This window comes from Equus quagga, chromosome 8, assembly GCF_021613505.1.
Source record: "Equus quagga isolate Etosha38 chromosome 8, UCLA_HA_Equagga_1.0, whole genome shotgun sequence".
NCBI lineage: Eukaryota > Metazoa > Chordata > Mammalia > Perissodactyla > Equidae > Equus > Equus quagga.
In genome coordinates, this window is record NC_060274.1 from 129987791 (window position 1) to 130011779 (window position 23989).

Consider the following 23989-nt stretch of genomic DNA (forward strand, 5'->3'; position numbering starts at 1 on the left):
TGTTGGATACCACGCAGTGGGTTTTTTAGGTTCAGTAACAGATTCATTCTTCGTTGCCTGCTTTGTAACCATCTACAGTCCGTTTCAACAAGTGGCGGGGTTTGCTGGGAAGTGCAGCTCCCCTGGGTAGGATCAGATCTTGTTACTTGTTACAAGTAGCTGTAGGAGCCCTTTTTTCTCAAGCCAGCTTGCCTTCTTCCTACGTGTGCCCTCAAGGGGCGCCTGCCTGCTGACCTGCCCATTATGTTTCATGCAAACCTGGACTCATCCCTCTAATTCAAGGGAGGGGCTAATGGAGAAACAGATTCTGACATGTGATTTTTCATAAAGCTCCTATGTTGGAAATTTCCCATGCTTGTGTCGTCTTCTGTTGCCGTAGAATGGTTGGAGTTGGGCGTGATTCTCGCCCCTTATTGCTGCTCAGGTGCTCTGTCCCTTTAAGATTGCTTTTCCTTAGTGTTGATTTAGGAAGAGCTGTTTGTCACTGCACAGAGTTTGCAGCAGAGCCGTGTCCCTCACCTTAGTGATCGGGTTAGTGTGTTGCACTCTGTTCTCATTAACACGTAGGCGAGATCACATTCTGTTTTTGTGCTTAGTGCTTTCTGCTCACTCGGGTAATTGCCTTAGTAAAATTTGCCAAAATAATTAAGCATGAGTCGTAAAGATGAAAAGAGATTAAAAACCCCCGAAAGCTATATGAGAAAAACGTATTTTCTCTTTAATGGCTGTTAAGATGAAGAATACTTGCAGGCATGTGGGCAGCAAGGGCTGCAGGAGCAGGAAGACTGTGTGGCTGAAGAGGAGTCAGGTGAGATTACTGATTCCCAGGTTGCTCCTGAAAGAGAAGAGGTATTTGTTCATCGTTTAAAAAGAGTCCAGAAGTTTGCTGGGGTTTTTTTCTTTGAGATTTAAAATGAGCATCTTTTTAGCATTAGTGAAAAATTTGATACATCTCTTCTTTGAGCTAAGAGTGTAGTAAAAATCCTGAGCTTCCTAGAATCTTTGGGCAATGAGTTTTGGTGAGCTGTGGTTTCCAGATAGCTGTTTGCCCTTTAAGTGTTAGAATATTTTAAATGTTTTATGGGGATGTGGTAGAAATGTTTTGAAAATGTGATGTATATGTTAGTGCTTTGAAAGGAGGGCTGTAATTATTTTAAATTAATTAGCATTATTCAAAAAATAGTACAAGGTTCCCGGTATTAGGTGCTGTCTAAGGTGTTGAAGAACCAAGGATGATTGGGAAACTTGCTTCCTGTGCTCAGGGAATTTTTAGCCTCATACAGGGGAGAGAAGACGTGGGTAAATCCCTGTGATGTAAACATAGGAGGAGAGCTCAGATATGTGCTTCAGGAGCTCACAGGGGACCCCTGTGATTGGGTGTGTGTCTTGGAGTGAGTTGGGGAAAGGGCGTGGATGGGCTTTGAGGCTTTAGGGAAGAGGTGACCTCTGAAGGAAGGAGGTCTGGAAAAATAGATGTCATTTGCATGCATAGAGGGGGTATGAGAGGTAGGGTTTAATAGATTCTGTTTTCCAACCTTAGAACTTGTCTTGTGAGCAAGCATGTAAGTCACAAAATCATTCTTTGGCCTTAAGACTTGGTTAAAAAAATTTCTTTTCTTATTAACATTTTTTCTCAATTATTTTCCTTAGTACTTTTTTTCCTCCTTTTCCCAGGAGATCATCAAAAGTGGTTTTTCACGGGTTTAGATCATTTACTTAAGGTCTTCAGCCAATGCTTTAGAAACTCAGCATCCAAAACTTTTTTTACCCTCTCTTTTCCCTAATACAGTGCTATGACAGAGTATCTGAACATGTATGCTGTGTACAAACACTTTCTGGGACACATCATTTCTTCTGAACAAGATAAATTTAATTTTTCTTTTTGTGTTTTCTCTCTGTCTCTCTTGCTATGTGAAATAATTTGAAACTTGGAGAAAAGATGAAAGAATAGTACAAAGAACACTTTACTCAGATTCTCCAGTTTTAGAAGAATGTATTTAGGGACTGGTCCTGTGGTTGAGTGGTTAAGTTTGCGTGCTCTGCTTCGGTGGCCTGGGGTTCACCAGTTCAGATCCTGGGTGCAGACCTACGCAGTGCTCAGCAAGCCATGCTGTGGCGGCATCCCACATAGAGGAACTAGGATGTACAGCTCTGTACTGGGACTTCGGGGAGAACAAAGAGGAAGATTGGCAACAGATGTTAGCTAAGGGCGAATCTTCCTCAGCAAAGAATGTGTTTAGCCCAAGGAACCAAGACAGAGCTAAAGGAAATGTTAAATAAGAAATGGCTTCCCTCTGATGACTGCTCTGCTCTCTGGCACCAGGTTCAGGGAGACCAGAGATTTATGCGAGGTGAGCTCATCCCCTGTCCTGTAGCGCAAAGAAATCCAAGAGGCTGTTAAAGGAGAGCGGAGCGGGGATCGTTCCAGGCTGGAAACCAGGGGATTCAGTGCCTGTTAGTTTCAGGTCCTTCTTAATACTTTGTGGTATTTTGAAGTTGGAAAATTAATTTCATTTTTTTCCTACAATTCTTTCAGTTTTAGATAATATTCTCCTTAACTCTTTGATAATGTATTGTGTTTGTAACCTATTTTAGAATGAGAAAAGCTTTTGTACATTTTAATCTTCAAATGATCTCCAGAGATATAAGCTATTTTGTAAAGCAGGTAAAGAATAAGAATGCTACCAGGTATTACCATTGCCTGGGTGCCTTCTGGAAGTGATGGGGTATGGCTTTTAGATCTGGATATTTCAGACTTCAGTCCTTGAACTGTATTCATTAAAATATTAAAGCAAAAGTGAGTTGTTATAAAGAAAACAGTAATCTTGCCTTCATTTTCAGTGTCTTCTAAAGAGAGATTGAGGTGGAGAGAGAGATTTTTGGAGGAACATTAGTGATCAGATCAAGCCTAAAAGTAAATGAACTCATAACATATGTGACTTAATATGACAGACTATCTCAGATATACTTAGAAAGGATTAATCATTTGGTGAAATGTTAGATCCCTTCCTTTAACTTTATGCCAAGATGGGTCTCAGATTGATTAAAGAGTTCAGTGTGGAAAAAGAATAACCAAATGTGCCTGTGTACACATGTACGTACACACACCAAACTGTGAATATAGTAGCAAAAAATGTTTTAATAATTGTGTGTTAGCCTTAGGCTCACCTGCAAAACAGAAAACTCACCAAATATTAAAAGTTTATTTCTCACTAATGTCAAAAAATTCCAGAGGGCGTTTCAGATCTGGTGTTTGCCTCACCAGGTAATCAGGTACCCAGGCTTCTTCCAGACTTCCATGGTGCAGTTGAAGGGCTGCTGCGCTTTCCATGGTCCACGTCCAAGAAAGGGATTGCAGGAAGACTAAAAGGGACCATGCTTGCCCTTTGAAGACACATCCCGGAGTTCTCATACAACACTTTGTAAACAGCTCATGAATTATGCCTTAGTCACATGACTGTACCTCACAGCAAGAGAAACTGCTTATTTATTAGGTGACAGTGTGTTCAGATAAAATTGAGAGTTTCATGGTTAAGGTCTTGACAGGGAATGAGTAAAAATGAGCACCATGTTATAACTAATGTACTACTCTTGGTATTAGCCTTTTTAAGCCATAAAGAAAAAGAGTGATCTGATTGTATAGAAATATTCCAAACCACTATAAACAAGTTCATACAAATGACGAATATGGGGAAATATTTACATATGAGCCTCAGAATTAATATATTTAGAAAAAATGTATTCAGTATGAAGGAGTTAATATATTCAGTATATAGTATGTTCAGTATAGACAGGTGAGTCCTCCTAGAAAGAAGGGCAAATAATGTGAGAGTAATCCAAAAATAAGATAAGCAAATGACCAGAGTGTATAAAACATATTCAATAAAATTGTAAAAATTGAGAATCCAGCCTATTTTAATATTGGCAAAAATCAAAATTATCGGTCAGAAGTAGTCTCGTTCTCTTGGGGGACCATTTTGGAAATATTGACTGCCAGGAGGCAGTTTTCTCTGTGTCTCTTGTATCTCTGCATGGTTTGTGAACAAAGCACTGACTGCGTTTTGTTCCCTCCTGACTATCTTCTAAAGTATGTCTGTATAACAAACAGCCTTGAAAGACATAGCATCTTCCTCGAGAGCAAGGGGCAGGTGTGCCTTCTGCTCATTATAACAGACTGGGGATCCCTAAACTCAGGCTCCCTCCTGTAACACAGCCCCCCGTGTGCAGGGTCACCTGGCTCTCTTCTTCATGTGGTCCAGTGGGAATTTGGGCTCCCAAATGCTACTGCTGTTGTTGAAAGTGAGCAGGAATCCCGTGTCTTCTCACAGCCTCCATGAAACAGTGGCAGGGTACCTTGCAAGAAGGGTAAAATTGCAGACCCTTCACTGTTCTTGACAGTATCAAAAGCCTTCAGGTCCTTTGGCTCAAAAATTCCCTTTTGACAAAGTTAGCTAAAAGAGTTAATCTAAGATGTGTCCAAAGATGTATGCACCTGGTGTTGGTTTGTGGCCTTGAAAAGAAGTGGAATCAGTGTGCGTAGGTTTTTCTAGAGGGTTGGGTAAATGATGGCGTAATGTTACAGGGACTACTGGTTACCAAAGGATGTCATAGCTCTCTGTTAGATGTGGAAAGAAGGTCATGATGTGTTAAGTGAAAAGAGCAAGGTAATCGAATTCCTCCCCTGAAGTTTCCCCAAAACTTTACCTATCTCAGCGTATGTGTGTGACTCTCAAAAAAAGTCTGGATAGGTAAAGACAAAAATGGTAATCATGATTACCTCTAGATGGGGAGATTATTTTATACTTTGTACACTAAATATTTAAAAATATTTTGCTATGAGCAAAATAACTTTTATAGACAGGGAAATACAGGGTGGTTAAAATTTTGACCCTTTAATTTGGAAGGCAAAGAACTAGATTGTTATTGTTTAACTCGTGTGATTCCTAGTTACTGTTAACTCTCACCTAAAACCTCCTAAGGATTGTTTTCAATGTGAGTCATTTTATAGAGCAGAAAGCAAACTCTCATCCAGATTAGACAGTTTGTCTTTTTTATACCATCTGTTAGGAGGTGTATTATTTGCTTTTCCATTTAAGCTGTATGTCCCATAATTTAAAGTTAGTATTTAAAAATTCACTCATACGTTTACTTTCTTATTCACCTGTTCTTGATTACTGTTGAAGTTTACCTTGTTTATGTTGCTTGTTTTTGTGTTGACTGAAAATTCTTTGTAATGCTCTTGGCTCTCAGGACTTTCGATAGTCCCTCTGGTGGAGGATGGTGGTGTGGTGGTCTTTTTTCCTAGCAACCAATATTTGGGGCTTGTTTTCTTACTCATAGTAGTAGAATCAGTGAATATCAGTCAGTCAAAAAGATCGTTATTGAGAACTTGTGTGCATGGTGCTATTTGAGGTGCTGAGAAGTAGGTGTTGTCTGCTATTTCAGTACTTTTTGGTAGGCTTTGCTTTGGGAGGGCTGTTCTTCCATCGTTTTTAGAAGTCTAAATAAATTATATAGTCCTGAGGGAGGAGTAACAGTTTTAATTTGCCACATATACCTGGGTTTTGGTGTCTTCCTAGTTTTCTGACCTGTTTTCTTTGATTAAATGTCTGCAGGGTGGGATGAACCACCCCTTTGCGCTCCATCTCGCAAAGCAGTGTGCGACGCTCTGGGTTGCTTAACACGAGGGGAGAAAGCATATTGCAGGTTTTCGGGTGACTTCATTCTAGGAGCTGTGTTAACTCTGTATTAGAATCTGGATTATGGAGCTAAAAAGTAATTTCAATTGAAAAGGTGGCTCCTTTTATTTAACTGATGTTCTTGCTTGGTTAGTACAAAGAAATCGCGATACTTAAATTAGGGAGTTCTATTTATAAAAACTATCAAGCCTTTCCTATCATGCTGCCACATCGTGCCAGTTGTGCTGTTATCCTCAAACATGGTAAGGAGGTTTGCCACTTCAGATAGTTTTGGCATGTAGAGAGGAAGTAATGAGAGAAGTTTAAAAAAATCTTTGCACTATTTAAAATATTTACCTTTTAAATTATGATAACATTGACATTCAGTGATAGGCACAGGTCTGAAGTGTGCAGTGCAGTGTTTTGGTACGTGTTCATCTAAGTTGCTGTCTTTCCCTTGGTAAGAAGCCTTACCCCAGAAAGTTCCCTCTTAGTTCCTTCTGGTCAGTCCTGACGACTCAGACCAAACAGTGTTCTTGTTTGTCGCTTTAAATTAGTCTTTTCTCTTCCAGGACTTCACATAAATGTGTTCGTATGGTATGTAATGACACTGGGTGTCCAGCTGCTTTTGTTCAGTGTGCGTTTTTGAGACTCATCCAAGTAGCTGGGTGTCTTAGTTTATTCCGTTTTATAGATAGTGCTTTATTTGTTCATTCTCCTGATAATAGATATTTGGGTTGTTTCCAGTTTTTTTGTTATGAATAAAGTAACTATAAAGATTATTTTATGTATCTTTTTGTGGATGTAGCTTTTCGTTTCCCTTGAAATTCACTAGGAATGGAATTACTGAGACAGAGTAGAAGTATGTTCTGTAAAAAACTGTCAAATGGTTTTCCACAGTAACTGTAGCATTTTATCCTCCTGCCAGCTGTATATGTGAGCCTCAGGTTTCCGTTGTTTGATGTTGTCTGTCTTTTCCGGTAGCTCCTCTAGTGATTGTGTCGTCAGGTTTTAGTTTGTGTTTCTCTGATAACTAACGATATTGAGCACTATTCCATGTGCTTATTGGGCTTACATAACTTCTTTGTGTCTGTTTCTAGTCTCTTACTTTTTTTTTTTAAAAAGTCAGTTGTCTTTTTAAGTTTTGTCTCTGTGTGCAGTACGTAGTCTACATATATATTCTACGCAGAGAATATATATTTTCTTTACACACATATAGTTTATATACAGAGAGTTTTTCTATTCTTTACATACATATAGTTTATGTATTCTCTGTGTAGAATATATGTACCTGAATTATTCACACTGTCTGTATATTCTGGATATAAGTCAGTTGGCAGGTGTATATATATATACACACACACACACACATATAAAAAGATATCTATATAAAAAACACATATATATATAAAAAGAATATTTCCTCTGAGCCTGTAGCTTGTGTTTTAATTTTCTTAACAGTACCTTTTCATGAGCAGAAAATTTTAATTTTGGTGAAGACCACGTAGTTTTGTGACCCAAGAAATCTTTGTCTACTCCAAAGTTGCAAAGATACTATCCTGTGTTTTCTTCTGGAAGCTTTATAGTATTAGTTATTTTTAGTTTTGGTCTATGACCTGTCTCAACTAATATATATGTGTGTGGTATGGAGTGCATTTTCTGTGTCTCTCTCTAGTTGTTACACCATTATTTGTTGTAAAGACTGTCCCATTGAATTGCCTTAGTGCTTATGTTGAGACTCATTTGGCCATTTAAGTTTGGGTCTCTTTCTGGAATCTATTTTTTGTTCCGTTGCCAATGCTACACTGTCTTGATTACTGTGGCATGACATCAGGTAGTGTAAATCCACCAGTTTCGTTCTCCTTTTCAAGATTGTTTTGGCTGTTCTAGGTCCTTTGAATTTCCATGTAAATTCTGTAGTTGACTTGTCCACATCTACTAAAAATCTGGCGGGGATTTTGATGAAGATTGCATTGTATGTTTAGATCACATTGAAGGAAAACTAACATCTTAATAATCACGTTGCCTGTGAATAAACACAGTTTATTTCTTCATTTCCAGCTTGTCCTGTTCTTTCTTTCTTTAGCTTTCTGACTTCCAGTAGTATGCAGAATAGAAACATTGAGGGTATTCGTTCTTCCTTTGTCCTTGATGGTAGGGGGAAAATGTTCAGTATTTCATCAAATAAGTAATATAAGCTAGCTGGAAGTTTTTCAGTCAGATTGAAGAAGTTCTTTGCTATGTATAGTTTGCTGAGTTTTTTTTTTTTTATTGAGTTATTGATAGGTTACAATCTTGTGAAATTTCAATTGTACATTAATGTTTGTCAGTCATGTTGTAGGTGCACCACTTCACCCTTTATGCCCACCCCCCACCCCACCTTTCCCCTGGTATCCACTAAACTGTTCTTGGTCCATAGTTTTAAATTCCTCATATGAGTGGAGTCATACACAGATTATCTTTCTCTTGCTGGCTTATTTCTCTTAACATAATTCTCTCAAGGTCCATCCATGTTATTGCAAATGGAATGATTTTGTTCTGTTTTGCAGCTGAGTAGTATTCCATTGTATATATGTACCACATCTTCTTTATCCATTCGTCTGTTGATGGGCACTTAGGTTGCTTCCACGTCTTGGCTATTGTAAACAGTGCTGCAATAAACATTGGGGTGCACAGGGCTTTTGGGATTGCTGACTTCAGGCTCTTTGGATAAATACCCAGTAGTGGGATGGCTGGATCGTATGGTAGTTCTATTTTTAGTTTTTTGAGGAATCTCCATACTGTTTTCCATAGTGGCTGCACCAGTTTGCATTCCCACCAGCAGTGTATGAGGGTTCCTTCTTCTCCGCAACCTCTCCAACATTTGTTGCTATTAGTTTTAGATATTTTTGTCATTCTAACGGGTGTAAGGTGATATCTTAGTGTAGTTTTGATTTGCATTTCCCTGATGATCAGCGATGATGAGCATCTTTTCATGTGCCTATTGGCCATCAGTATATCTTCTTTGGAGAAATGTCTGTTCATGTCTCCAGCCCATTTTTTGATTGGGTTGTTTGATGTTTTGTGATTGAGTTGCGAGAGTTCTTTATGTATTAAGGATATTAAGCCTTTGTCAGATATATGACTTGCAAATATTTTTTCCCAGTTAGTGGGTTGTTTTTTTGTTTCAATCCTGTTTTCATTTGCCTTGAAGAAGCTCTTTAATCTGATGAAGTCCCATTTGTTTATTCTTTCTATTGTTTCCCTTCTCTGAGAAGGCATGGTGTCCGAAAAGATCCTTTTAATACTGATGTCAAAGAGTGTACTGCCTACGTTTTCTTCCAGAAGCCTTATGGTTTCAGGTCTCACCTTTAGGTCTTTAATCCATTTTGAGTTTATTTTGGTGAATGGTGAAAAAGAATGGTCAATTTTCATTCTTTTACATGTGGCTTTCCAGTTTTCCCAGCGCCATTTGTTGAAAAGACTTTCTTTTCTCCATTGTATGCCCTCAGCTCCTTTGTCAAAGATAAGCTGTCCATAGATGTGTGGTTTTATTTCTGGGCTTTCAATTCTGTTCCATCGACCTGTGCACCTGTTTTTGTACCAGTACCATGCTGTTTTGATTACTGTAGCTTTGTAGTATGTTTTGAAGTCAGGGATTGTGATGCCCCCCATTTTGTTCTTTTTTCTCAGAATTGCTTTAGCAATTCGGGGTCCTTTGTTGCCCCATATGAATTTTAGGATTCTTAGTTCTAATTCTGTAAAGAATGTCATTGGGATTCTGATTGGGATGGCGTTGAATCTGTAAATCAATCAACGTGATACACCACATCAACAAACTGAGGAATAAAAACCACATGATCATCTCAATAGATGCAGAGAAGGCATTTGACAAGATCCAACAGCCATTTATGATAAAAACTCTGAACAAAATGGGCATAGAAGGAAACTACCTCAACATAATAAAGGCCATATACGACAAACCCATAGCCAACATCATACTCAATGGGCAAAAACTGAACCCCATCTCCCTGAAAACAGGAACGAGGCAAGGATGCCTTCTGTCACCACTCTTATTTAACATAGTACTGGAGGTCCTGGCCAGAGCAATCAGGCAAGAAAAAGGAATAAAAGGAATCCAGATAGGGAGGGAAGAAGTGAAACTCTCGCTGTTTGCAGACGACATGATCTTATATATAGAAAACCCCAAAGAATCCATTGGAAAACTGTTAGAAGTAATCAACAACTACAGCAAAGTTGCAGGGTATAAAATCAATTTGCATAAATCAGTAGCATTTCTATACTCCAGTAGTGAACCAACAGAAAAAGAACTCAAGAATACAATACCATTCACAATCGCAACAAAAAGAATAAAATACCTTGGGGTAAATTTAACTAAGGAAGTGAAGGACCTATATAATGAAAATTACAAGGCCTTTCTGAGAGAATTGGATGACGACATAAGGAGATGGAAAGACATTCCATGTACATGGATTGGAAGAATAAACATAGTTAAAATGTCCATTCTACCTAATGCTGAGATTTTTTAAAAAATCAGAAATAGGTGTTGAATTTTGTTAGTGCTTTTTCTGCATTTATTGAGATAATTGTGTGACTTTTATCCCTTGTTTTATTCATGTGATTTAAATTGACTTTTTAAAAACTGTTATCTATACTCCAGACTTTATTTCCGTTTTGTGAGTTTTTCCAGTAATGTCCTCTTGCTGCTTTGGCTCCAGTCGAGGCACTGCGTTGTTGTGTTTCCTCTGGTCTCTGAGAGTTTGTCAGTCTTGCGATTCATGACCTTGACAGTCTAAAGAGTCCTAGCCAGGCATCCTGTAGAATGTCTTCTACTCTGGACTTGTCTGATACTTTTCTCGTGATTAGACTGGAGTTAGAGATTTTTGGAAAGAATACCACAGAGGTTCGGTGCCCTTCTCCTCCCCATCATGCCGCTGGGTACAGGACCTCCCTGGCAGCGTTACCTTACAGACAGTAACTCTGGAAAGTTACCTGTTTCCCCTTTTCTGCTCTCTTCTTTGGAAGCAGGTCACTAAGTCTAGTCTGCCCACAAGGCAAGAGGAGGGACTTAAGGTCCGCCTCTGGAGGAGGAGGAGTATCTCCATGTATTTGGAGTGCTTCTCTAAGTAGAATTTGTTAAATTGACTGAGTTTTGAATGTTAAATCAACCTGTGGCTAGCTAAGCCTCACTTGGTCATGATGTATTTTCCTTTTTTATTTTGCTGGATTCCACGTGCTTTTATTTTCTTCAGGAATCTTGTTTCTCTATTAATGAAGGATATTGGTCTGTAATTCTCTTCTCGGAATTTTTGCAGTTTGCTCAGTCTTTCCAACTTGTAAATTTTTACTGTTGGTAGAATTAGATATTTTGATTTGTATTTCATGATATAATAAAGAATTATTCTCTATGAAATATTCTGTAAAGCATTAAAAACTTTTTAAGCAGCGTTCTCTATAGTTTCCTTCCCCTCACCTGCCAATTCAGAGAACAATCCAAATGTTTTTCTTGGATTCGGGATAGACTATTGAATTTTCTTTTCAGAACACTGAAATCATAGGTTCATTTCGGAATTAATCGAAGAACTTAAAAAAAATATACTAATCTGGGTCTTGTTCCCCCTTGGAATTTCTAATTTTTTATGCGTATGTAAGATTTCAGTGGACTTGTCTATTTTTAAAGAACTTTCATATGCACCCTCTGTTAAGAACTACAGGTACATCTTTCAGATTTTCAAATAATTAAGTAGCTAAAAATCAAATTTTTGAATATTTTCGCCAATGTCTATAATGAAATAAAAGATTTACATACATATTTGAATTCTTACAAAATATAATCTTAGGAGAGTTAGATTTTTATATTGTTACCCAATACTGCCCTTCAGTGGAATTTTACTTGGCATGGAACACTAGATAATATTTCTTAAAAATTGCAGAGTCAACATTTTGCCAGATAAGGTTAGTTAATTCTATAAACCATTTGGCCAAAGGAGATGCACTTTGTTTTTGAGCCCAGTACTTAGATGAGATAGTAACCAGTGGGTGAAGGAGTCAGGCTAGCTTAGTGAGTGTTGTCAAGTGGCCTACACTCGAGGCTCGTGAGGCCAGTCCATGCCTCATTTTTCGTTCAGGGCTTGTGTAATCCTTGGTGTAGCTCAGGGCTTAACTGGACCCCAAGACCTCAACCAGAAGTTTGCTTTCTAGGACATTCCATTGCTCCAAAAACTGCCTTATGCTATCCTTTTCTAGTCATATGCTCCCTCCATTTCTAGCCACTGGCAACCAGTGTAGTTTTGTCTCTTGGAGAATGTCATAATAAATGGGATCGTTGCAGTGTATCATCTTTCGAGATTCACTTCTTTCACTCAGCAGGATGCCGTTACAGTTTCATCCTGGTTATACCAATAGTTCGTTCCTTTTTATTGCTAAAGAGCATTCCGTGGTTTGGATGGATCACAGTTTGTAAATCTATTCACTTCTTGTTCCCATTTTTGGTGATCCAAAGAGAGCTGTAAACATTTTCCTACAGGCTTTTTACATGAACATAAATTATCGTTTCTCTTGGATAAATTTCTAGGAATGGGATTGTGGGTCAAAGGCTTGATTTGTTTGTTTCTGATGAGCTGTAGTATTCGTTTCAAAGAAACAGTTTTCAACTTAGTTTTATCCCCTTTAGATTTCTTAGGTGGAGATTTGGATGCAGAATAAACTGTATTAGTTTCAGTACTGTCATGTTTTACATCAAGCTTGTTTGGAAAGTCTTTGAGCTGTAATTACTGTTAATGGTTAATTAGAAATGACTGTTGTGATAGAGTCTTTGCTTTATTGGTAGTTATTTCTTTTCCTCCTCTGTGGCCTTGCTGCTCAAAGTCTGGTCTGTGGACCAGCATGTTGGCTCTCCCTGGAGCTTGTTAGAATTGCGGAGTCCCAGGCCCCATGCTGGACTGCGGAATCAGAATCTGCATTTTAACAGGGTTCCCAGTGATCAATCAGTATTAACATTCAATTTGAGAAGCACTGCTCTGGAGCCTTGTGGAAGTGGAGGAGAGAGCTTTGCAAATGAGTTTACGTTTGTTCCATTTGAGTGTAGTGCAGCTGCATCCATCTCATGTCACTCATCTTGGTTTCAGATATTCAGTAAGACAGAAATAATGGTATTAAACCAACAAAAAGCCAAGATTTTGGTACTTTAAAATTCTGTAGTATACTGAATATCAGAATACTGAAAGGTGGTATTGCAATCATTAGGTTTAAAATAAGGTTGTAGTTTACATTCATCACTTTATTTTCAGGCGTTTGAGCTCCTGCAGATGGCTCTCTTCCTGTAGGACTTATAGCAATGAGTATGTATATTTATAGTTGATCTTTTTTCACAGAAAATGTTGGGGAAAGAATGCAACTCAGTTATATTGTTGGCTTATTTTTGTCTTTTTCTTGTGCATTTTCTAAGGAAGAAGTTCATTTTGTTTCTATTAAGAGTAAAGGACAGCTAAAAATTATGAATCATGAGAATAAAGGGACAAAATCTCTCTAAGTTTATAAGAAGTATTTAAATGAAGCTAACACACAGTAGGTACTTGGATTTAACAGTAGGTCACTAAGACCTAACATGAGGTGAAAAATGATTAGTGTCAAAAGGAACATGAGTGATACAGGAAGAATTGTTGAGGGCCAGCCCCGGTGGCCTCGTGGTTAAGTTCGGTGCACTCTGCTTTAGCTGCCCAGGTTTGGTTCCTGGGCACTGACCTACACCACTGGCCTGTCAGTGGCCATACTCTGGTGGCGGCTCACATACAAAAAAAGGAAGATTGGCAGTGGATGTTAGCTCAGGGTGAATCTTCCTCAGCAAAAAAAAAAAAAAAAAAAAAGAAAGAAAAAAAGGTTGATGAAGAAGAAATTACTTTTAGTTTGGAACTAGATTAGGCAAATTTTTTGTAGGAATTCTGATAGAAGATAAAAGTTACTGTTAGTGTGAAGTGACTGAAGAAAAAAATAGTTTTGCTTTTTTAGTAGTCTGAGCCAGGGCTGGCCCTGTGGCCTGATGGTTAATTTGGCACATCAGTGGCCTGGGTTCAGTTCCTAGGGGGGCAGACCTACACCACTTGTCAGTGGCCATGCTGTGGCAGTGACCCACAAACAAAATAGAGAAGATTGGCACAGATGTTAGCTCAGGGTCAGTCTTCCTCACCAAAAACTAAGTAAATAAATAAAAAATAGTCTGAGCCAGAAATAGTGATGAGCGAACTCTAGACAGTGGAATGAAGTAAAGGGTAAGAGTGATGAAGGAAAGCTATTGGAAGCTGAAAAAAGCAAACCAACCCAACAGCAGATATGGAGCGCTTGCCTGGCAGGGAAAGTCAAAGTAGAGGGCTCAGGAATTACAGGAAGGAGCATGCGGTCATCTGATGTAAGGTACAGGGTGGGTCATATCCTAATAAGTTCAGGGAACTCTCGTATTGGTTTAATTAAGACTTTGTACTTTGCTACACTCTGGATTCACTTGAGGCCTGCAGGGATTTTTGGAGCTCATGTTTGTTCTCCCAGAAGTAGAAGCAGCAACAGTGTACAGGATGTTGTATATTAATTACAAGCAGGAATTTGGACCTTTTCTAACGTTGGTAATTTTTAATGTTTGAGATTGTTTTCTCCTGGAATTAGTTTAGTATTTCACATGGCCTTATAATAGGACATTTTGCAGTATTTTTACGTCTTAAATATAAAGAACTTTTTAATATATATATATTTTAATCATTCTTCAGTATTTAATTTAAAAGAATATGAGCTCACTTTCCCTCCCTTTTTGTTTTGTACGTCTGCAATGTAGGGAGGTATGGAAACTTTGGAACTGCAGAAGGACATAAAAGAAGAGTCAGATGAAGAAGATGATGACGACGAAGAATCTGGACGATTGCGTTTCAAGACTGAAAGGAAAGAAGGAACAATTATTAGGCTCTCAGATGTAACTAGAGAAAGAAGGAACATTCCAGAAACTTTGGGTAACTTTTTTTTTGCCTGTCTCCCATCCTTCTTCACTCCCATTTCAACTTCCTCCATAGTACTGTTATGGTCAATCAAATAGGTCAAAAAGTTGACTTTCTAGATTATTATGCATGCCATCCAGAGGGTGACTGGTCTGTACGAGGTCAGAGTTATGGTGCTGCAGGAGTCACTCTAGGGAAAGGACTGTCTTCTCAACTAAAAGTGTTTGAATAAAGTATTTGATTGTTTATTGTTTTAATAGTTTCTCTTTTGGAGTCTGTGGCCTAGACCTACTCTCCTGCGTACCTTGTGGTTCCTGGCTGGCTCTGGGAAGGTGGCATGGGGCTGGCACAGGGCCATTTGACCCTTCCTGAGACCTGGAAGGTTGCCAGGGCTAATTCTGTACCAGACACTTTTATTTTGTACCTTTCAGTGACGTTATAACCATCTTTGCTGTGTTTTCTTTTTCTGTATTCCATTTCTCTGAGTGTTTAATGAGACAAGGTGACTTGTTTGTAGACATAATCAGTTGAACATCGTTCTAAGCAAGCCCCGCTAGTAAAGGTCTACAGCAGGCTGTTGCTGGTCAACGGAGAGCGTTTTTCAGTATTGACTCTGCCCGCCCTCTCTGGTTTTTCCAGTGTCCACTGCGAAAATAAAGCAGTGGTTCTCAAATTTGAGTGAGCAACAGAATCACTCAGGAGGCTTGTTAAAACACAGATTCCTGGACCTACTCCCAGCTCTTCTGATTCATTAGGTTTAGGGTGGAGTCCAAGAAGCTTGCATTTGTGCTGAGTTCCCAGGTGATGCTGCTGCTGCTCCAGAACCCGTACTTTGAGAACCACTGGGGTGTTGTACCATAGTCCGAGGAGGAGGGTGGGAAGACGGAGGGTTGTCCCTGCTCTCTGTTCTTGGTCAAAGGAAAAATCAAGAAGCTAACCTTTAGTTACTAACTGCGTAACTTCTTAAAACCGTTATTTATAGCCGTTTTCAGTTGGAGACATAAGTGTATATTTTTTTAAGTAACAGATATGAATTCTGTGTGAGGACATTAAGCTGCCAAGATGCATAAATTAACAGTACAGTCATGCCCCCACATAATGACACTTTGGTGAGTGACAGACCACAGATACAACAGTCCCATAAGTGGGACCATAAGATCAGGACTATAGAGCCTAGGTGTGTAGTAGGCTGTACCGTCTAGATTTGTGTAAGTGCACGCTGCGATGTTCGCAGGACGAAATCACCTTACTGTGCATTTCTCAGAACATATCCCCATCATTAAGTGACTCGTGACTGTAGTGAGCCGGTCTGTCATGTCACTTTACTAAGTGAGATTTATAGAGAGATTGTTCTAGAATCTTAGCATTCTCACTTCTTCCCCCTCCAATTTCCTCCTCGTCTACCTTTTGGCTCAAGGTTTCCCTAGACTTTTCTCAAGTTATGGTTTAAAGTTACCAGTTGGTCTGAACCATGACAGCGTTAAGTTTCTAAGAAAGAGGATCTGAAGCTGGCCTTGGGTAAAAGGAGATGAAGCAACAGCCTTAAAACAGGAGGATGGGAAAAACAAAAGTGTCCTTCAGCAGGAGGAGTTGGTAACCTTACGAACCAAGCTGAGTGGAGCAGACATCTCAGTCTTGGACTGGAGTGAGAACAAGGGGAAGACGGTGCCCCTGCCCGAACACTGGGGGTACTAGGCAGCGGCTAATGAGAGAATTGGCATAGGGCCTTCCCGAGCTGGAGGGGCTGGTGGTGAATTATCACTTTTCTGCTGCTTTGTAGTGGGGCTGAGGTTTTGTTACCTAAATTGGGGAGACTGATGTATTAAGTCGTAATAACTGGAATAGCTACAAGTTCTAAGGATGTGAAGTCACTTGACACTCACCATTAGGAATGGGGGCCTCTCCCCTCGGCAGCCAGCTCCCTACAGGCCACTGTGAATTTCATGGGTCACCTTCCCCCACCCTTGATGCCTCTTCCTCTGCCCACCCTCTAGTCCTCAGCTAGGGTCATCTTGTCTCTGTTCATTTTACCTCACCGCAAGCACTGACAGCGTGTTCTGAAATGCCCAGCTTGCCTGTGTTCGTAATTTGTGTTTGTTTCATTCCTGCATCTCTTTGTTTTCAGGACCTTTGCCTCATCTCATTCTTTTAAGGGTAATTTGTACTTCTCTTATTAAAGTACTTGGGTTGAATCTTTTTTCTTTCTTTCTTTTTCTTTTTTCTTTTTTTTTGGTGAGGAAGATTCACCCTGAGCTAACATCGGTTGCCAGTCTTCCTCTTTTTTTGCTTGAGGAACGTTAGCCCTGAGCTAACATCTGGGCCAGTCTTCCTCTGCTTTGTATGTGGGACGCCTGCACAGCATGGCTGATGAGTGGAGCAGGACAGTGCCTGGGATCTGAACTTGTGAATCCAGGCCGCTGAAGCAGAGTGCGTGGAACTTTAACCACTTGACTATGGGGCCGGCCCCCTTTTTTCTTTTAAGGTGTCTGGCAGCTTTGTAGTCACTGCATCCTGAGAAGAGGCTGGAGGGGTTAGTGGAGGGCAGGTTGGCTCCTTAAATGTGAGGGGAAGGGCTGGGGTTTTTAGAGGCTGCAAGCATAAACACTGTGACCATTTGCCATTCTTTTAAACATTTTTAAAAAAGCTGTTTTTGCAGAATGTGATTGTTTTGCTGGATAATAGGGGAAGTGAAAACGGTGCTTGAAATGATGTGTCTCTGTGCCGCATTTGTGAGCCCTAATTTAGGAAAGCTTAGTGTTTGGAAACATTAGTAACTGAAAAGTTAGGGTTATTCCTAGTACAAAAAGGATTTTTCTGTACATTTAAAGATTGGTTTCCTAAAACAGCGAGCTCCCTTATTCCCTTAACACCCCCACTCCTAACAAAAGGTTAATTTTATATGTAAGAAAAATATTTATTGAGAAAGGAAGCTGCTGTAGTATTTGTAAGATTTTTACTCATCAGTTTATTTTTGTTCTCCTGCTGATAGAAATACCAGTTTCAGGTTCTATATAGAAATACTTGGATTTGTTTGATTGTATAAAGCTGTTCACCTACTCTTTGTAACGAGATTAAAATATCTTCCTACCAGAGTACGTATGTCGCCTCATATATGTATTTCTTGACGAACGATGTCTTTGAACATTTTGAATACAAATAAAAACAATTATTTTGTGATATCATTGATTAACATTGAGAATACTTCACTCTTAAGAAGAATGAAATAATGCTCCGATGTCCTCTGTTTCTGACCCCTTAGCCTGCTTGTGAAATAGTGAGTTCACAATCTAGAAGGCTGTTTTGGTCACTTTTGTCTTTTTTTACATTCAGATATATAATGTCATCCTTAAATAATAACACTAATTTGTAAAAATTTATAAATTTTTATAATTTATAAAAATAACACTAATTTATATATATGCCAGTCTCAACACTTAGGAAGCCAAGTACACAGTTGTTGATTTGTATTTTGAATTCAGATTGGATTAGAAGTAGAATTTTGGGCTTTCATCTAGATTAAGAACTTAAGTAGTGAACTTTTTTCCTCAACCAGGATTTTGGGAATTAAACCTTATAGATAATGTGACTATTGCTCAATTTTCCCAAGGATGGTACAAAACTACATACTTAGGAGATAAATTCATTCATTACATGCAAAGGATGCCTATGAGGAAAAGGGCTTAATTCTCTCGTAGAACCCAGTTGAGAAGAGTTTCTAGAACATATATGTGTGAGGGAATGATTTATTTTGAATGGAATGTCAAAAGCCATCTCTAAAAAGTGGGTATCATTTACTAGTGCAGAGGTTCAGAGCTGCCAGTGTTTTTCCTTAGGAAGTGGATCTCAGATTCTCTTTGAAATCAGTGCAAGCAATAAATGGAAGACTACGTTTATTTTAGTTAGGCTTTCTTTATTATTATCTGAGTAGGTGTCTAGATTTTGCAATTTTCTGTTTCATTGGCACATGTAATATGTTAAATTTTATTTTATTGCTTTATCCTAAAGAACATTCTTAATTATGTCCACATATTTTCTTGAAATATCTTAATTTTCTTGAAAGCAAAGGATCTGTGGGAAAACTCTTTTCATCTAGTAATAAACAGTTGCGGATTGCTAGTGCCAGCAGTAGGCTCCTGCTGCCCTAAGTTTACACAGTGCTGCTTGTATTTGTAAGGCCTTTACAAATTTCTTGATTCAGTTATCCTGCAAAAAACTCAGACTATCGTTTGTTATTTTTATTTTGCCAAATAAACTGTATTCTATAGTCATTATGTATTAGTCTAACTCTTATAAAAGTATTTGTATGCAAATAGGTTTTCCTTAAGCACGTTTTAGAAAGGGACAATACAGTGTAAAACTTAGTTTCATTGAGCTATATATCTTTACTTTAGAATATGGACAGAGTCCAGGAAACACTTAAAGGGAAATTAACATTTCAGTTGAAGTTACAAATGTAATTTTCATCCTGTCATATTTTGGTGACCTTTTGTGACAGCTTGTCTCAATTGGAGGAAAGCGTTTTTACTTGCTGATTAAAGATGTCATTTGAAACCATTTTATTACTGGGGATAGTGAAATTAATCTTGACACTTAGAACCACTAGAAAAATAATTGCTGATTCACTGTATAAAATGTGTGTGTGAACCAATCGCGTAGTCAAGATTGGAATAAAAGTCTGTACTTGTTAAGAAGAGATTAAATTTTCTTTCAGATGGAGTTTAGATTTGTTTGAAAGGGAGGAGAATACCATAGAAACAATTTTGAGAAAATGAAATGTGGCTTAGAGATTTTTGGAAGAGTTTAGGGATGATATGGAATCCAAAGGAGGAGATAAACTGGTAACACTTAAAGTTGACCCTTCACCGTGGGAGAAGACCTGAAATGTTTCTCAGTAGGGTTCAGTGACATCTTTAGGAGGCACATATGTATTAATCTAAAAAATGTTATCACAATTTAGGTAATTTAAAATAAAGGAACTGTATTTGAATAAGTCAGCTTGTTTTCTTTTAGGAATTTAGAGTAATGTGTCCCCTGCAGTTTCTCAGGCCCAGAGTCCCTATTTTTTGCATCCCTAAAGCCCCGGTCAGAGGTGAGCACCTAGCGGGTGTCCTACGAATGTTTGCATTAATGGGCTTTTTCTTACGTGACTTTGCTCTCATTTGATAGGGATTCCATATTAGACTGCATGAATATGTCTTTCTTCACAGAATAAAGTTTTTTTAATATAAATCTGAAAATTTGAGATGATAATAGTATTAAATGAGTTTTCCGTTCTTTATGAAATTATTTGATTTCAGAGTGATTTCATTAGTAGTTTTGTTTTTAAACCAGAACAATCAGGAATTGTTTTCTTTTTGAGTCTGTGTGCCACTGTGCATTAATAATACTTGTACTGGTTTCACTAAGAAAATTGTGCTGGTGGAGCACTGGTGGAGGCAGGTCCTGACCAGTGTCATCTGCTGTCAGTGAAAGAGAAAATGATCGGCAAGTGCCCTGCAGCTTAAGGGTGGTGGCTCGATGGAACTTCAGCCCCTTCTTTGTAGCTTCCCTTAGCACAGTTTGTGGTCTCGCAGGAAAATACTCTAAAGTTGGCAGGAGATACTTGTATTTTGTTACAAGGGGAAAGCACGTCCTCATGTAACAGGTCTCACTAATGGGTTGTGAGTGTTTCTGACTGTATCCTACTTGCTGCTGCCAGTTTAGTTATTTGTTGTGGGTGAAGCACTTGGTGTTCCAGAGTTTCATTGTCACGTTTCTTTCCTGTTTTCTCCCTATCAATATAGTTTAGGCTATTTGAAGGTATCTAATCATGTGCATCTTTTCAAATAGAGCTTTCAGCAGAAGCCAAAGCTGCATTGCTTGAATTCGAAGAAAGAGAGCGACAGCATAAGCAGGGACGCTATGGTTCAAGGCGGGGAGGAAGGCGAGGAGGCTCTTTAATGTGTCGTGGAATGGGAGACCAGAGAAGAGAGAACAGTGAGCGGGGAAGGATGAAAGACCACAGGCCTGCTCTGCTTCCGACACAGCCTCCCGTGGTGGTAATGTTCACAGTTTTGTTGTGATAGCTGAAAGCTTTTGAACAAATCAAAATGTGCTTTTTTTGGGTGTCGTATTTTGCATTTATCTCTTAGTGTGAAGGTAAAGTTTAATAATAGGAAAAATGGGTAAAGTTTCTTTATTGTCAATAATATGATTTCCTATGTGGTCTTATAAATTTAGTCCTCTAGTAATTCAGGTAGTAAAAAATAATTCTGTATGCAACTACTTAATGAAGAAAGAAGTTCCAAGAGACCTGATGTCCTCAAGTGACAAGAACCACAGAGGAGTCTTACTTTTATCTTCTGCTTCTAGAGAAGTGCAGCACACTCAAAATACTGAATTTAGTATGTAAAGAATGTAGGCAGTATTGCTTATTTTACAAAAATATTTTTTCCTTTATACTTTTTACCATAAGTTTTTCCTTAAATATAGCAGTTTCTCTTAGAGTAACTCTCTTATCCTATCCATAAGAATGTTTCATAATTTGGGAATAAATCATATACTTGTAATTTCAACTTAATTTGAATTTTCTCTGTATTTCAGAGATGGACATCTCAAAAGCAAAGACAGGAATTGTAGTGAATTTTTGGTTTTTAGTTAGCCTTAGGATTTTATGGCTTTTTCCTTCAGAATTCAATCTTCAAGGACAAATTTATTTAATACAAATATATGTCAACTCTGTCTGCCACATGTCCTCCTACATTTTTATCTGAATTTAGGGGAAAACCACACTTTGCCTCTGTGTAGAAATGTTATATTTTAGGAGGCATTCATTTATGAAATAACAAAGTAGAAAAGATGACTTATTGTTTTAGCATGAGAATTCCAGTTTTGATGTAAAGGAAGGGAAGAGAAGTAAGCAGGTTGATGGTAGCAGAAAGGAGTTGATGAAATCAGTAACTGCCGTTGGTTCACACAACTGTTTTGTTCTTAATTCTCTAATAGCAAAAAGCCTGGACCTTAGTTTTTGCTTTTTCTTCCCCATCCTGTATCCTCTCCCCAACTTGCCGTATATTGAACAGTCAACCCGGTTATTTGGGCCTCCTGTGGGGAAACAGCCAAACAGGAGACCTGTTTTTGTATACTTGTGTCTCCATGATCCTGGAAAAGTGAACTCCCTGTTTTCTTATCCATGCAAAGAGGAGGTACTATATGCCTAGCCTGCCTCCTTCAGAGGAGCTGAACTGAGGATGTGTGAGTGCTCTAAAAAGGTTGCCCAAGTGTAGGTTGCCGGAGTCCCTCCGTCTGCAATTCTAATGACTGATGTGGACCGCAGAGCGCACCGTGAATTGGGAATAAATCCATAGCTGACCCGAGTCATCCTGATGGGCTTTGGACTGTGAGCTCTATGCTCATCCATGCTGGTCAGTAGTGTTTTAAAATGGCAGTTGACTGAAAAGACCAAGCTGTCTGAAACGAACTCACCCTCACTCCCACCTGTATCCGCCCTCAGATCACACTCTTGATCCTGGTCACTCCCCACCCCAGAGCTGTCTGTCTCCTTAACTCTTCACCCCTCAGAGTTCTGGAAAGAATCCTCTTTGCTCATGTCTTTGCTTCTGTCCATTTTCTCTTCCATCAGCCCCTCGTTGCCTGGACTTTGTTCTCCCTCTCCTGAATGTGCTGTCAGAATCGCCACCTCACCACTGTCCCTGTTTCCTGTCAGGGCCTTGGGCATCACTGATGAACTCCTCTTTGTTGAGTCCCTCTTATTTTGGGGTGCACTCTTATCTTCCAGCGGTGTGTCTTGTCTCCTTTTTTTTGGGCTGCATTCTTCTCAGAGTTTTGTTCTCAGTCCTCTTTTTTAGTCAGAGCATCTCCCTTGGCAGCACTGTCCTTGGTACCATCTGCCATCTGCATGCAAATCTGTCTCTAGCCCTAACCTCTTGCCAGCTCTAAGGTTCTCCAGTTCCTAGCTGCCCTGTACCTCTCCACGTGGGTGTTTCACAGGCCCTAAACTCCATTTGCTTAAAACACGTGCTTCCCTTAGAATTCCCGTATGCTCTGGAGTGAATGACCCTGCGTTTTACTTATTCTCAGTTCACTTCAGATTGATCTCAGGTGTTCCTGTCAGTTTATGTGCTGTCCATGGGGATTCAGTGGGGAACAAGATAGACAGGATCCCCACTTTCGTGGGCAAATATGCACATTACAAATGTCATGAGTTAGAGGAGGGAGCACACTGGATTCTGGGAGCATGTCTAGCTGCAGAATTAATTTAGACTGGAATCTTTGGAGAACTCGTCCCTGAGGAAGGATAGGTAAGCCAAGGCCATGTACAGTTTGGTTTCAGAATTCTCATTCTTCCTCTGAAATGTCTCCTTCCCATTGTTCATCATCACATGTTGGCCATTTCTTCCGTTCAGCTCTTGCCGTGGCCTGTAAAATGGTCTGTCTTCCATCTTCTTTACCCTCGTCCATCTTACACACTGTTAGTGATAATCTTCCTGCCAAGTTGTCCTCAGCGATTCCTCATCATCCACGTTGCATATGGCATAATAACAGGTCCTTCGCTTGAATTCAAAAGCCTCCGTCATTTGGCGTCATCCCAGCGAAGGCAGCTTGTGTTAGATGGCTCAGTGAGTAGTATTCTGCCTCTACTGCGAAGTGTGGCCAGTTTGATTGGTGCTTACAAGCAGGACTTGTGGAGTCAGATCCTCTGAATTCCATTCCAGCTCTTCTGCTTCCCAGCTACTTGATCTTGTAAAAGGAGGATAATAATAAGGACTCGCTTCGTAGGACTGCTAGGAGTCAGCCAGTTACTTCATATACCAGCCTTCCACTCGGTGCTTAAAACCCAGGCCGAGCTCAGTGCTTGGCAACCCTGGCTGCTGCCGTTGGTTTCCTCCTCACAGAACAACACCCAGATCCTTGACCGCTTTGCGTGTATATTTTCACACCCTTGCTGCTTCCATCTTCTTTCTCCGAGGCTGTAGCCACACTGGTGTCCCTCTCCGTTACCCAGCAGGTGCGTCTGTCTGCCTCTCTGCCTCTTCCCGGTTATTCCATTATTCACGCTGCGCAGAGTCTCTTTCCTCCTTTCTTCGCGGTTCAGATGCCGCCCTCTCAGGCGCTGTCTCCCAGCCCCTTGGGGGAGTTAAGCTCTTTCCAGCCCTTTGTCCTTCTCTCTGAAGCCTCATTTCCAGCAGGGTTGCTTGTGCACATCTCCCTCTTTCTGATAAGGTTTTCTGGAGGAGGAGGAGCAGGACCCGCTGTGCAGGGAGGGCCGAGAGTAGCTTGTGTCCTGCCCTCAGTGCAGCGCTTGGCTCATTGTGGGCAGTTTTGTTGGTTGAA

The 23989-nt window shown here is 39.6% G+C and overlaps 1 protein-coding gene across 6 annotated transcripts in view; it reads left to right on the forward strand.

The window, feature by feature from the left end:
- RBM33 (RNA binding motif protein 33) overlaps positions 1 to 23989 on the forward strand; it is a 133498-nt gene that overhangs the window by 41943 nt on the left and 67566 nt on the right. For all 6 annotated transcript variants that reach the window (XR_006889910.1, XM_046670613.1, XM_046670614.1 and 3 more), the window contains exons 6-7: positions 14500 to 14671; positions 20486 to 20694. Coding sequence is in view for 5 of the 6 variants with exons in the window: in XM_046670613.1 (XP_046526569.1) it covers positions 14500 to 14671; positions 20486 to 20694 (381 nt within the window). In the remaining variant the exon portion in view is untranslated. The remainder of the gene's footprint in view (positions 1 to 14499; positions 14672 to 20485; positions 20695 to 23989) is intronic.